The sequence below is a fragment of the Ursus maritimus genome, unplaced genomic scaffold (assembly GCF_017311325.1).
Source record: "Ursus maritimus isolate PB19 unplaced genomic scaffold, ASM1731132v1 scaffold_3, whole genome shotgun sequence".
Lineage (NCBI taxonomy): Eukaryota > Metazoa > Chordata > Mammalia > Carnivora > Ursidae > Ursus > Ursus maritimus.
The window spans coordinates 36,618,124-36,634,158 of NW_024425563.1; the positions used below are offsets into that span (position 1 = coordinate 36,618,124).

Below are 16,035 nucleotides of genomic sequence, written 5' to 3' on the forward strand. Positions count from 1 at the left end.
AGTCTTTCCCCATCTGCTGCTCTCCAGCCAGAGCTCACCCAGCTCTCAGACAGCTCAGGGGAACCCAGGAGGACTTTTCTGGGCCTGTGAAATCCCTAGGAAAGCCTCTGATTGGCTCAGATTTATATCTGATTTGCATATATCTGTATCACCGTGCAGTGTCAGTATTCAAATGACAAGTCATGTCAGTCGAATAGGCCTTAGAGATAATGTGAAATAGTTTTTCATTTTACAGGACTAAAAACCCCAAGCTGTAGAGATGATACAGGATTTGCCCATACGAACATCACTGTCCCTAAAATTGTCATCTCTTGACATCTCTATTTTAATTCTTTTGCACTCTTTACCACCCTCTCAAGCCCCCACTCCCATCTTCTGGTAGCCCTGTGTCCCTGACATGTATCTTGGACACTACCAGACGTGTACATTGTGACTAGAGAAGGTTCTGGTGAATCTTGCTTCGGGAACAAACAGAGGTACAGAGGAATCACATGACTGGAGGGGCAGCAGATTCCTCTCTAGTCTGGAAAGAATGGAGGCATTGCCAATAGATATGCAGTGCCCTTGCCCGAGTGCTGTGTAATTCACCCAGGATTCAGAGAGAGGACGACTGTCTGTTGCAGGGATGATGGCACATTTTGGAATCGGCTCAGGGAGCTCCAGTATTACACTTCGGTGGATGTTTCAGAATGTAGGGAGATGACTAGCAAGGTCTTAGCATTCTTCCAAATTCCCAGAGGAGTGGCATGGAAAGGACTTAGAGTGGCAAAACATAAAGCACTTGGAATGGTGCCGTAGCATTTCTGCCCCAGTCTTTGTTTTAAATTCTCAAACTAATATGAGCTTTGAGCTTTAAGGTAAGAAAAAGATGGAGAAAAGTAAAGATGAAATGAGAGGAAAAGAAGAAAGAGCATGTGGAGAAATTTATTTTAACTCAGAACTTGGAAAATGGAATGAAGGCTATTTTCAGTAAAACCTATTAGATCTCTGTCCTCTTGTCCTTGTATTTCAAACATTGTTCACAGTGTTAGTTTGTTTTTTGAATATTCATTGTTAAAATTCAGAAGAAACGGCACAAGCATGAGGGGGAAAAAATCCCCATAATCCCATAAACTGAATGATCAGTGCAATTGCTTTATCACATGAGCTCCCAAATATTTATCTCTGTGTGTGTGTTTTAATATTTTATTTATTTGAGAGAGAGAAAGCAAGAGACAGAGCATGAGCCAGGGGGGTGGTGGTGGGGAGGCAGAGGGAGAAGCAGACTCCCCACTCAGCAGAGAGCCTGACACAGGGCTCGATCCCAGGACCCTGAAATCATGATCTGAGCCAAAAGGCAGATGCTTAACTGACTGAGCCACCCAGGCGCCCCTGTGCACATATATTTATTCATGAAACACATGTTTGCTGAACACTTAGTATGTGTCAAGCATTTCATTGGGCATTGGAGATACATGAGTGAACACAACTGAGTATCTCCTCTCACAGAGCTTTCCTGCTAGAAAGGGAAGACAGACAATATCTGAGCAAATAAATACATAGCCTGTCAGGCTCTGATAAGTGCAGTAAAGAAGATTAAATTGGAGTGAGGTGCTGGGAAGTGATGGTGCGGGTGTGTTGCTGTTTTACCAAGGGCAGTCCAAAGCTCTCTGATCTGAGATGTATCAGCAACTAGCTGAAAGAAATAAAGGCGTGAGCCTTTGGGTATCTGGGGAAAGAATATTAGAGGCAGAGAGAACAGTAAATATAAAACACTTAAGGTTGAAACATGCTTGGCAGTTTCAAGGAATATCAGGTTTAAATTAGCAGCTGAGAGAGTTTAAAGATGAGGCCAGAGATGCAGCAAGGGAGCCAGATCCCGTATTGTCTTGTAAGTCACGGGGAAGACTTCAGACTTTGGAGCAACGAGTGCCATTAGAGGGTTTAGATTAAAGGTGAACCTGGCTGCTTTTGTTTGATAGGTTGTAGGCGGGAACAGAAAGACCATTCAAGAGGCTTTAGCAGTCTTCCAAGTAAGAGGTTAAAATGGTTGCATTAGAATGGTAGTAGATCAGTTCTTCTCACAGATGTATTGACAGACTAGATATGAAGGAAGGAGAAAAGTCAAGGATGACCCCCAAGATTTCGGCCTGAGAATGAAGTGATCATTTAATGAAGTGGAGAGGGCAACAGGAAAAATCTTTCTGGAGAGCAAAAACCAGACATTGCATGTGAAATCTGAGAAGTCTCTTAGACATTCAAGATGTGAAATAGACAATTGAATGTGCTCCAAGCTGGAGACTAAAGCTTGAGAAGGACATACAGTTCAGTGCTGTGCTGTAAATATTTCATAACCAGTACTTGAGCTGGGGGAGAAAGGGGCCCTCAATTATAGGATTTGCTGATTTCCGTCAAGGAAATACTCCCACCATGGCCAAATTCAAGCTACCAACATCACCATCACTGAACTTGGAGTGGGGAAAAGATGCACAGTGTCAACTCCTGCGAGCACTACAGGTCCGCTCCAGCATATCCCCAATGCCCGTGATTTTCAGAGCCATGACCCCGATGTGGTTCCTGAGCAGTAAGTTTAGATAGCAAAGAAAAGTCCACGAACGCATCTCGGGGGTACTTTCACATTGAGATCTTGGGAGAATGAGAAGAAGCCATCAAGGAAATTAAGAAGGAATAGCCAGTGAGGTAGAAGGAGAATCCAAAAATAGAACCCAGGAAGTTAATTGAAGAAAGATTTTTAAGAGGAGATTGATCTGCTTTGTCAGGTGCCAGTGATAAATCAAGTAAGTGGAGGACAGAGGGATTATCACCCAGTTTGGCATCATGGAAGTCATTGAACCTGACAAGTGGTTTTAGTGGATTTGTGGTGATGAAAGCCTGGCGCGAGTGAGTCCAAGAGTGAGGTGGAGGAAAGGAAGGGCAGACAGATCTTTCCAGAAACTTTGCTATAAAGAATACAAGAGAGCAGAGTAATGGGATAGTAACTCCAATGGAACGGTGGGTCACAGGAGTGCTTTTTTTCTTTTTTAGGATGGACTTCTGAAACGTTTGGTGCAAATGATTTGGTAGAGAGGACAGACTAATATAGAAGAGCGAGGGGACAAGCACAGGAGCAGTGCCCTTGAGGAAGGGAAGCACGGGGTCCAGTGCTCCGGGTTAAGTGGACAGTTCAGACATACACAGTGCAGGAGGGCCCATGCAGGGGGTATGGGTGGAATGGGTGTAAGTCCTCTGCGCCTGTGCAGAGAGTGAGGGAATGCGGAGGTAGTGGCAGCTTGAGAAGGCAAGAGGATGGATGAAATCCCTGCCTCGGAAAGTGAAAAGGTGAGCTGATTAGGAAAATGTGGCAGATCTGCCTAGCTCAGGGCCCATCTGTGGTTCATGTGTGTTAATTAAAGTAAGAGGAGTATGGTGCCGGTGTAGACTGAAGTGCAAGTTGGGTTTCAGCCCGGTGCAGTTACCTTATAGTAATGGAAGGGTGGAGGAGTAGCGGGTAGAGAGGATTCAAAGTGATTAGAAGGGGGCACCTGGGTGGCACAGCAGTTAAGCGTCTGCCTTCGGCTCAGGGCGTGATCCCGACGTTATGGGATCGAGCCCCACGTCAGGCTCCTCCGCTATGAGCCTGCTTCTTCCTCTCCCACTCCCCCAGCTTGTGTTCCCTCTCTCGCTGGTGTCTCTATCTCTGTCTAATAAATAAATAAAATCTTTAAAAAAACAAAACAAAACAAAGTGATTAGAAGGATGGGGTGTAGAAATGGGAAGTGAGAGTGGGGGGGCTTAGAGAAGGGGTCAGTAAATTGAGGTCCCAGGGCACAATTGTTGGAATTGGGGTATTAGAAAAAATGGATTGGAAAGTTAGGAGGCGGAATCCATAAACGTAGGGTCTTCATTAGTAAAGGGGGGTCATATTAGGCACAACAGTCCATTCAACTTATAATACTGATCTAGTAGCCCAAGTAAAAAGGCCCTTTAACTTTGGTATTTATGTTTCTTTTATAACAAAGGACAAACTTGGGGAAACTATTGCTTTGTTTCTTACCTTTGCTAATTTTATTCATTCACAGAATCTTGTTACCCTTACAAATTAAATACCAAAAACGGCACCAAAAAGTCACATAAACTTAGGAAGTTACTTCTAAGTAAGTCTCCCCCTAAATCATACGTTCCGCAGCCGGCACTCTCGTCGATGCGGAATCTCATCCTAGGATATTCACTGTGATTTTCACTGAACTTGAAAGAATAGTGATATTTTCCCAGTTTCTCTCTGGGGTTGAAATTAATGACTTTAGAAGAAAATCCTTTGCTAGAATCACATTTTCAGGGATGTCCTCATGCTAGGGGCCAAAACCCAGCGAGCCAAAATTACTGTTCTCTATGCGGAGTCCCACTTCCCTGTGGTTAAATGCCAGAAGCAATCGTGAGGGAATGATGGGCTGCTGAAGTCTCTTATCTGATCTTCAAGGTCGCCATATCTGTCTCCTCCGGCTCAGGCCTTACTGCATCCCAAAGCAGAAGTCTTCTATCAAGTGTAATGCTCCACTTCCACACCTATGTGGGAAAGAATAATCCTCCAGCCCATGATAGGCTGCAGGCCCTGGAACTCCTCCCCTCCCATCTGAATACAAGGAGACAGTCCAGTTGAACCAACCAGTTTCTTTTAATGCTTTCTCCATTTTTGGAGAAAAGGAAAATTGGTGGAAAGAACTGGAATGGTACTTGAGATCTAGAGCAAGTTATGCGATCTCAATTTCCTTCTCTGTAAATAATTGCCAATGATCCTTGACCTTTCTAGCCATTGTAATTCCTCATTAAGCATCTGAACACCTCACTTCCCCATTTCCAGCTTCCAGAATACTACTGTAATAAGCTCTTCTTAACCTATAGATAGCAGTTCATGTTGTTTATCCATGTCTAAGATCCCGGGGAAGTAGCTTCCACAGGGCTGTCTTCACACATGTGAACATAGGGAAAGTTCTGTTACAAGCCAGGGCAGAGCTTAGAAAACTACCTTTGCGTGAGTAGTGAGCAAAACATTGAATTTCACGTTCATTTGTTCATTTGTTCACTTGTTCATTGATTTAGCATATACTTAGTAAGAACCTACTATGTTCTTGGCACTCTTTGAGATACCAAGCTTAGAATAAAATAACAGAAGAATCCAGCCCTCAGTGGTGCCTACGGCTGGGGGCAGAGGGTAGGACATGAAGAGAAAAAAACAGGCAATCCAGGAATTTTGTTAAAACATAATTTAAGATAGTGAGTTCCATGCAGAAAATGCATCCAGCAGTGTCCTTTGCAGGCTGCAGGGCAGGAAGATGGGTAGGAGGGCGGCTCCTGCAGATGGAGGTCTCGCCAAAAAAGCTGCTCTCCGTTGTGTAAAGGGACCGGCGAGTGTGGGTTGTATTTCTGGATGATCACGCTTATTGGCAAGCTATGAGTCTGAACACAGGTGTGTAAACAAGCATTTTAAAAAGCAAATAATTCTTTCTCTCTTTTCTCACAGCAAAGGAGAAAGGAGAGAAGAAATTGTTTGGTTTCTCCTTCGTCCCCCTGATGCAGGAAGATGGTAGGACTCTTCCAGATGGCACTCATGAGCTCATCGTGCATAAGGTAACATCAGTCAGATGTTGGCGACGGGCTGTGATAAACAAGGTTGAATTATTAACTCATTATCTTGTTATCACTCTGGAAAAGAGAAAAAAAAAATGACTGAAAAGAATACTCCTTTGGAAGATTGCTGGCAAGGAGTGTGTCTTTTTGAAAGGATGGTCTCTGTGTTCTGTGTCATTCTGAAACCTGTTTTAAAGATGATTTATATCTTCACTTTAACTTAGGTATAGATGTTTGGGTAAGTCTCTGTGTTGACCTTAAAGTCCTTTCTGTTGCTGTGAGAGGATTAAATAACCTTACAAGTAGGTTTTAAAATATTTCCAATACATACATGCTTTCGTATCTAGATCGGACCCGCCCCAGGAGTAAATCTAGCAGGGTGATCATTACAAGTTTCTGGTCTGCTGCTCTCACTAAGCAGGCAAAGAAATCGTGGTCCTCTGTCCTGACAACATCAGCAGTTGTTACTTTCTATTTTGTGCATCGAGAATATTCATAAAAACATTGGGAACAAAGTATACTGTAGTAGGCAATAAAAAGAAAATTCACAAAACCAGAGCTCCTTAATAGTTATCTGGGACTACTAGTAATAATGAAGTATAGAAGAGAAATACTAGTCACTGTAAAATGTAGAATTAAAAGACACAATTTTCTCCAATTACTTCTCTTTTGCATTTCTCTGTTTCTGTAATCACATGACATTACAGGCTCTTACCAGCTCGCCGGTGGTCTAAGTGGTCCTGCCCACCTGGCTCTTGTCTCCCTCCAGTCCAGGTTTCATCAGCCGTCGGGTGACCCATCTAAGGCGCAGGTCTGACTGGGCCGCTTCCCAATTTAAACCCCCTAAAAACCTCCCGATTGCTGAGAAAATAAATCTCAGAATGTGCAAGGCTTCCAACTCCCAACCGTCTCACCTCTGAGCACTTCTGTTCTTGATACCATGGCCACATCCAGCTCTTTCTAGCTCCTGCCCCCCACTGGCTGCTGGTTCTCTCTGCTCTGACTCTGCCCTTGGCACCCCCAGAGTCATACTTTCCCTGCCTCTCCTCGTGGCTAACTCCTGCTCATCCTTGGAGGCTCCTCTTGGCCACAACCTTCATCAGAAGAATGGTCCTCACTCTCTGGCCCCCACTCCCTGTGTTCCTGGCTGGCCAGCCGCCCTCCCCTGAGTTCTCTGGATATCTGCACACATCTCTCCCATTGTACTCGTAACACTGTCCCCTAATTATCGGATGCTCCCTCGCCTTACTCCAGTAGATTTAGGGGTCCCTAAGAGTGGGACTTTGTCAGGGGTTCTGGCACACCGTAGATGTGCAACAAAGATTTATTGAATGAATGAAAGAGCTACAAACAGAAACTTTCCTTACCTTTGGGTTATTGCTGTTTCTGGTACACTCATGTATGTGTACGTACGTGTTTCTTGAATCATTTATTGTCCGGTTATTTGTTCAACACATTTATTGACCACAAACAGCAAGTCGGGCACTGTTCTAGGTACTGGAAATGTAGTGGTGAGCAAAACAGTGCAAGTCCCTTCCATTTCTGGCACTTATGTTCTGTCTACTTCAAAAAGGGACTTAGAGACGCTTACAGTGTTAAGCTACAAAGAAAAAACACCTTAGGCAGTAAAGCAAACAGAGGAGCTCAGTGTACTAGACACCTGAGATGATCGGTGTGTCTCATCGATAGGTGGGAGGTGCCTTTTGTGAGGCACATGACAGGCAAGGTCTTTGGCTACGATTTTCCAAAAGACATATGGTCTGTGTATGAGTGTTTGTGATATTGCCTCTGCGTACCATTAAATCTTGACTCAGAAAAGGCCGGGCTAAGTTAATTAAAACGGAGCTCCAGTTGCCCAATAACGATAGAAGGATGAATCACTTTTATATGGCACATCAAGTGCGGGCTTTCTCACCTGTGGGTTAGACAGTGTTTTGGGGCAGGTGCTGAGTGTCTAGTCAAGGCCAGGTTGACTCCTCTAAATGAATACAAATAATGCCAAGATTCATAGTTGGTGTTTAAAGACATCCATACACTTAAAATGCCAGGAGGACAGGTAGCTAGCAGGCCTTGCTTCTCTACAGAAGCATTGAAAGAGTTCAGCTGGTATCGATTCCCAGACAGAGAACCGTTCTACTCTGATATCAGAGGCCTGTCGGGTGCCTGTTGGCAAGGGCAAAACTTTTCCCGGAAACAGAGCTTTGAATCTGCTCACGCCCTTGTACAAATTTGCATGGAGTATTCAGAATTCTGATCCGTAAAGCATAGGAAAGTTTATTTATTTGAGCTTGAGCAATGTAAAAGGCAGGTGTTCCCAGTGGTCTTTCTCACCCACAAAGGAGGCTCAGGGTGAGGTCTATAGATTGTCTAATTTGGGGCAGACCTACTTTGAGGAGACCCGTCAGGAAGGATTAGCTCCACAGAGGAACCATAAGTAGCTGTGTTGTCTTATGATTAGGGTTATTCAGTGTCGCTTATTTAAAGAGGTGTGGGATACTTGCCACGTTTAACAACTTTTGTTTTTAGTCTAGTTGATGCCATGGTTGTGTTTTTCATAGTACTGAGCCAGCAAGTTCAGTTTCAGCCTAAGGGCACTTGTAGTGTAATGATTATAAAACCATAGTATGAGCATAATGCTTATGCTTCTTCTGCCATGGCAAGAAGGCACGCAGCCTGCTGATAATTGCAGCCTTGAATTTACTATTTAAAAAAAAAAAAAAAAGAGGAGGAGGAGTGGTTTCAAATCATTGAGTAGAAAAAACAGCCCATTTAATAAGTACTGTTGAGATGACCATGATGGGTGTTGGGGGGAAAGAAAGAGCTGGATTCCTACCTTGCTTTTTATACCAAAACAAGTTCCAGATTAAGGTTTAAAAAAAAAACAAACAAACTTGTAACAGCCTTAAAAATATGACTGAACATTTTTAAAACATTGCAGTAGGGAGGGCCTTTCTAACAATGACTCACATGTTAGATTCAGGTACAAAAAAACCCCCCAAAACTTGTAAGTTGGACTACATAAAAATTTCAAACCTCTTCTTGATAAAACCGTCATCATCAAGGCTGAGAGACACATGACAAACTCAGTTACAACACAGTTTACAAAGGGTGGCCGTTCCCAGTTGGCCAGGAGTTACTACGGATCGGCCCTGACAAGAGCTATTTACAAGACCTTACCATTCTGCCTACCCCACCACTTCCCCTCTACTTAGAGAAAACAGAAGCCATCAGACAGGAACTTTTCTAACTTCCCGTGTTCTCTCCTTTGCCACCTGCAGACTTACCGGCATCCTTCCCTTCCTTCCTGCTTCCTGTCTCAGAGGATGGGACAAGACTCCTTCTCTCCAAGCCTAATTCTTCCACCTGCTTCCTTCAGGATCCTCCTCCCTCCTGACTCCCTGGAGACCCCACTCTTCCCATTGTCCCCTCTTCCTCCTGCAACTATATCTATTTCCTTTCTTCTGGCAGGATTCTCTCAGGTCATAAACCTGCTCAAGCCTTTTTCTTGAAAACAAAAACAACAAAAATCTTTCTAAATGGCCACACACTCCTCCTTCCCTTCCCATCACCGTCAGTCTACATGAAAAGCCGGTCTTCTGTCTCCGTCTGTACTTCCTTGTGTTCCATTTGCTCTTCAGGCTGCTTCTGTCCCCACAGCTCGAATGGATTTTCTCCCTCGAAGTCTTTAGTGCCCAGTCGGGGTCACATAACCCTTGCTTTATTACTCAGCATGAGAGAAATTAAAAATGAAACACCTATAACATTTTAAAAATTAGATGTAAGCTGATATGCTTAGCATAGAAACGTGCCACACTGAACAGAAAAAAGAAAAAAAAAGCTACGTTAACCTTATAGGTGGACTTGGTCTTAGCACTGAAGGCTATTAATGGGATGTCCAAAGAGCCCCTTCATTCTTAAAATTATACCGGGACGTCATCAGTCTTCCCAAAGTGGCTAAAGCCACTGGCCACTTTGAGAAACTTTCATTACTTCTTTGCAGCGTGTAACACCATTGATGACCCTTCCTGAAAATCCCACATTCTTTGGTCTATTCGACAGTGTTCTCCTGAGTTTCATCCTTCTTCTCACCCTTCTGTCTTTATCCACACATTACACGTGGGCGTTACCATGGATTTCATCCGTGGCCACCATCTGTGGCTCCTCGGTCTAAAACCATCTGAGCCATTTCCATGGGTTCGCTCACCACCGCGTCTCTGCTGCCGATGGCCACAGCAGATTTCCAGCCCAGGCTTTTACCGGCCTACCGACCATCCACAGCTGGCTTCGCCAGGGACCCCTCAAACTCAGCAGGTCCCCAGCAGTGCTTTTCTCTTGGGTTTTCCCTAATGGAGAGGTCTAGGGCAGTTCCAAGGCTTTTTTGTATTGAAAACTCCCATGCTCCAGCCTTACTAAGGTACGTATCATTGTCTGGATGTACCTGTACTTAAAAAAAAAAAAAAAAGTTGTTTTTGAGATATTTTAGACTAACAGGAGAGTTGCAAAAAATAGTACAGAAAATTCCCATATACCCTTCACCTAGCTTCTCCTTATGTTAACATCTTACATAACCATAGCATATTTATTGAAACTAACCTTTGTGCGGTACTTGAATTTCACAAGTTTTCCCGCTAATGTCATTTTTCTGTTTGGGAGTCCAGTCCAGCATCCCACATTGCACTTAATTGCCATGGCCCCGGAGTCTCCTTTATGTGCTTTTCCCCTCCCAGTGCCTCTATAGCTACCATTTCTTCCACATGCTATGCCTCTTCCTCCCTTGCCTGCTTGGTAAGCCTCTTCTTCTCTATGACTGAAGTCAGGCAGCCCCTTCCCTGGTAGGGCTGGAATCCAGTGGCCCTTAACACAACTTTGTCATCGGTATTAATGGTGCAGAGGTCAGATGTATCATGCCCTCAGGGACAGGGACTCTGTTTATTTCCTTGGTACATTCTTAATCCCAAGTTAAAGGACTGGCAAATGGGAATTTAGTGAATTCTTAGTAATATCATCCAGGATGCCTAATCATACTGAAAGAGTCCCTAAAAGAAGGTATTTTGCTGCCGCAACTGTTTAAATCTGGTTGTGATTAACTGGTAAAATATAGTTCCAACTGGATTGTCTAACTTACTGTGTTTTTTAAATTCAATTCAATACTTTCTGCAGTACAGAAAGTACAGACCCCTTAAGTTGATTAATGTACTATAGATTTCCATACCAGTTTATTTCTGCATAAAATGTATCTGCTCATGGCTCGGTCACATAGCTTGTATTACTGCAGATACCATGTTTCTGGAACACTGCTCATGACTGACCATTGCAGCTCTCTTTCACATGTCTAGGATGGTGGGTCCGAAGAATGGCCTGGGGTATGATGCACCATCCACTGCTGTGCCAACTGGTTTTAACCCTGGGCAGAGGAATAGACTGTGAGCCAAGTGGTATCATCTTAAAGCTCATTGAGACCACCACTGCTTCCCAAAGCCTGCGTTTAGTTCTTCTGTAAGAGTCTGAGCACAATTTCTCCTGTCGGGTCTGATTTCAGTCTCAAGTGTAGTAAAGCAGAGGGCTGGTTCTCAATTCTTCCTCTCTAATTTGTAATAAATTAACTTCACGCCAGTTTGAGATGACTTGCACAGTTCCCAGCCTATCAGAGGAAACACAGAGAATTGTCCTTTACTGTGACAATGACATTGTTTTGTTCCTCTAATCTGGTAGCAGCCTCAAGAGGCTGTGGTCATGTTACCTTGTTTCTCCCAGAAGGAGTGGCTCAGTTCATTGTTCCCTCATCTTTCATCCTATATCCATCACCCCGGTGATACATTAGCTGTGCCCATCACAAGGGAATGCGGGAGACAGTGTCTCATTATTCTCATGTCCTCATTGCCATTTTCCATGTCTGCACCGGATACGATGAAAACAAGTCGTCTTTATGCCCAAACCAGAACAGTTGTTGTGCAAGTGTCCCCAGAATGCAAGTGATTCGTATTTAACCACTCATCTCGTTGAGGGCTGTGGCCGGGTTTTGCTCTGGTGATGACAAGACCACTTCTCACCTGCATACACGAGAGCTTCGTGGAAGGCTGCAGTGTTCCGGTGGTCTGACCCACAGGCCTGCAGACGCTCAACCACGCTCTTTTGTACCAGCATTTCCACCGGCAATGCCACACCATTCTTTTCCAGCCTCCTTTCTGTGACTTAATGGACTCTGAGCCTCAGAGTTGGGGGGCGGGGTTACTCATTCCTGTTTGTTTGCTCCACTCCACACCCTGGTTCGGAGGGGTACTTCCAGCACGTTCTTTCTCCCAGCTGGCTGAAGAATGCCTGAGGCATTTGCTGCTGACTCTTTCTTCCTCACTGCCTGGCTTTTGCTACATCAGCCGTGCATTTCCTCCTAAAAGGCTAGAGAACCTTGTTGGCCTCAGCTCTTGCTGATACCTGCCGCTGCCGTAGAGGCCTACCTCCTGGAACACCATTTCTCTTCCTCACTGCTCCCCAGCCCAGTTTCTCTTCAGTTGATCCTCTTTCATCAGATGAATTGACAGATGATCTCTAACTCACCTGTTGTGTTCCCAAGCTCCTGGGTCGTGCCTTATCTGCTCCTTCTTGGCCTTGCTCCCCACTGCATCCGGGTCACACCATCCTCCTCGCTCCGTGCTGCTTGCAGAATAGAGCCTAGCCATCTCGCTGTTGGGCTCATAGACGTATGTGACATGCAGCCATTTCAGCTCCACAGACCACTCTGAGCTGCCTCCCAGGGGGTTTCCCACAAATAGACCTTTATTTTTGAAAAGTGAACTTTTTGGTCTTTCTTAGCCTTACCCTTAGCATTCAGTATGTTACCTGTAAATCAATAAGTGTTTACTTCATTATCTCTTTTGACTCCTACTGGACAAAAAAAAAAATCAGTGTCAAACTCCTGGCAAATGTTATCATCGAAAGAGTCATAGAGACCCAAGAGTGATTATATGCTTTTCTTTTCTGAATTGATGGATAGAATTCTCTTCACCTGCTCTTTCTGTAAGACGCACAAACACACGTACACATGCACACACACCTAGTATTCTTGGTCGAAGATCTTGATATAACTTTTGTGTCCTAATATTTATGTTAATGGTCACAGTTCTACTTGACTGAGAGGGAGAGTTCAGCTGTAAGAATTGTCAAGGTGTCACAGCTCAGACAAACTCAGATGCTGAGGTCTTGACGGCCCCCAGGCTGGAGGAGAGGGGAGGTGAACCAGTGCTGGTGGCAGTCCTCTGAGAAGGCAGCCACATCTTCTCTTCACATGCTCCCCAAGGGCATGACACAGCCGTCACATCTTAAGTCACAGAAGTGGTCAGTCCATGACTACCAGTGGAGCAACGGGAGCGTAGCAAGCAGAAATGCTAAGAGGGTGCCAGAAGGGCTCATGAGCTAGGCCATTATTTGACGGGTGGGGGAATAAGAGCTCTATCTACAGGAGCAGAATTTCTGTGAACAGATGGAGCGTAGCATACTAGGGCCAGCTCCGGCTCCTGAAGAGAAGACTTGGAAATAGCTGGACAGTATGTCCGTCGTGTTTGCAAGAGACTTCAGTCACAGTAAGTGGTGGTTAGACAGATGGAACACAAGGCAGGCGAGGGACGGCAGACCAGAGCGTGTTCCTGACCCCACAGACCAGATCCAGGCAGGAAATGGGGGCAGTGTGGGGTGCTGTGACTCATGCTGGGACTTGGGGTGGTCCAAGCCCTGATACCAAGAACAAAACGGGGGGGGGGGTGGCAGTCAAGGGTTCCAGAACATTACTTTGCCTAAGCACTTTTTCTGAAAAAGGCATTCGAAGTGTTCACTTTTTAATGATTCTCTAAACTGTATATGTGCGTTTCATGCGCTCTGCTGCTGTCTCTATGAAATATCTCCCAATAGTAAAAGAAAGCATTTGGAGTTGTAATGTTAGAAGAGAATTATAGAGGCTCTTTATTGTGTTTATAGGTACTCCTGTTACTGGGCAGGTGTGCTAGTAAGAACATCTTGTAGTAGTGTGATTCTGTTTCTCTGAACTTGTTAGGTCTTTCCTAAAGATTTATTATTTAAACTTAAAAAAAAAAATTTATGAATCACACACAGTGCTATAGGATACCGAAGGATTCTGTGCTTAAACTCCTGCCTGTTACCAAGACACAAGCCTTGAAGATACTTAAATAAATAAAGTTCATGTGAATTTTTAAATTTACACTCAAAATAACCTAAGTTATACCAGTTCTATATCTGTTAAAATATTTTTTTCAGAATTGTAGTTTAAAATCACTTTTGTCATTATAAGGAAGTATGGAGATAATTCACAATAAAAACAAAATACTCTCATTACCTAGGTGATGTTAACTATTAATCCTCTAGTGTATATCCTTCTAAATATTTTTCTCTGTGTGGATTTTTGACCCAAATGATATTATAGAGCAGTTTTAGGCTTATAATAAAATTGAGAGGAGGATATAAATTTCTCATTTGCCCCCCTGCCCACATGAACGGCCTCTCCCATTATCAACCTCACTCACCAGAATGGTACTTTTTTTTTTTTTTAAACCAAGGGTGAGCCTACATTGACATATCATAATCACCCAAAGTCCATAGTTTACCTTAAGATTCACTCTTGGTGTAGTACATTCTGGGGGTTTGGACAAATGAATAAGGACATACGGCCACTATAATATCATACTGCCCTAAAAATCCTCTGTGCTCTGCCTATTCATCCCTGCCCCACCGGCCTCTAGCAACCACTCATCTTTTTACCGTCTCCATAGTTTTGCCTTTTCCAGAATGTCGTATAGTTGGAATCATACAGCAGCCTTCTCAGACTGACTTCTTTCACTTAGTAATATGCATTTAAGTTTTCTACATGTCTTTTCATGACTCCATTGCTCATTTCTTTTTAGTGCTGAGTAGTATTCCACTGTCTGGGTGTACCACGGTTTATCCGTTTACCTACTGAAGGACATCTCAGTTGCTTCTTAATATTTATATTTTGTCACCTGCTTTTTAAGTTAATGATTTTTTTTTTTTAAGATTTTATTTATTATTTATGTGACAGAGAGACAGCCAGTGAAAGAGGGAACACAGCAGGGGAGTGGGAAAGGAAGAAGCAGGCTCCCAGCGGAGGAGCCCGATGTGGGACTCGATCCCGAAACGCCGGGATCACACCCTGAGCCGAAGGCAGACGCTTAATGACTGCGCTACCCAGGCGCCCCCTTAAGTTTATGATTTTCTAATCACTGAATTTTTTAAATCTCATCTAGAACTTAAGTCAGTATATAAATTTCAAAAAAAAAAATCCTTTTAGTTCCAAAATCCTTTTTTTGATCCAAATCTGAGACCACACGCCACATTTGGCTTAGATGTTGGTTAGTCTAGAATCTTTTTTCTTACAACATTGGACTCAAAGAGACAAAGCTGGGCATCCTGCAGAAAGTGCTGCCTTCGGGGATTTTCCGGTTGCTTCCCTAAAGTATTGTACAGCATCTTGTTTGGTCCGTTGTAATGACTGCGAAGTGGGAATGAAAGCTGTAGTTGTGTTAGGTTCAGATTCAGCATCTGTAGTACGAATACGTGACAGCTGGTGGTGTGTGTCTTCGCACTGTCCTGCATCAGTATAACGACAGCCTGATCCCCCCACATGCATGCCGTTACATTTGTCTTCTTGTCACTGGGACGTAATCTGTGTGATGGTACATTGGCATCATAAGATGTCCAATTCTTTTTTCTTTCAAGTAAGCTTTATGCCCAGTGTGGGGCTTGAACTCATGACCCCGAGATTCTCTACCGACTAAGCCAGCCAGGCATCCCAAATGTCCAAATCTTTATCCAACAATTTTCCTGCCGATTTTAGCATTAAGTGACAACCTTCGACTAAAGAAAGAATTACATTAGGGATATGAAACTATATTTTCTAGATTTGTAATTCCTTTTACATTTGTTAGCTGGCATCTTCTGTGAAGTAGAGATTTTCTTCACATAGTAGGACTCTTAGATGACCCTGAAAAACAGTTTCCTTTAATTGCCAATTTTCAAAGCAAGGAGCTGTTCAGTAGCAGCCTCAGATGAGATGTTGGAAGAATTTAAGCATTTTTTAAAGTGCTGTGGTCACTGCAAATATGATTTTTTTGAGTACTTCCTGCGTATCAGGCACTGTGCAAAAGGCTTTATGAAACTGAATTCTTAGGACAACACACCGAGGTTTTAGAGATAGAAGTGATGATCTGGTGTGGCGAGATAGCACGATAGAGTTACTCCTGGGAGCAGTAGCAGAACTGGGATTCGAACCCAAATCAGTCTGAGCCCAAAATCCATGCTTAATTCCTTCCTCTGTTTTTGTTGTATTTTACTTAAAAGCCAAATTCTATTTGTAATCCCATGTGGAATGTTTCCCAGTTCATAAACAGTAAAAATGGAAATTATGCT

General features: G+C 43.7%; 1 protein-coding gene across 1 annotated transcript in view; it reads left to right on the top strand.

Annotated features, from left to right (window-relative positions):
- Positions 1 to 16,035, top strand: part of DOCK4 (dedicator of cytokinesis 4) — a 409,266-nt gene that overhangs the window by 259,318 nt on the left and 133,913 nt on the right. The window contains exon 16 of the mRNA XM_040644086.1: positions 5,498 to 5,604. Within this exon, the coding sequence (XP_040500020.1) occupies positions 5,498 to 5,604 (107 nt within the window). The remainder of the gene's footprint in view (positions 1 to 5,497; positions 5,605 to 16,035) is intronic.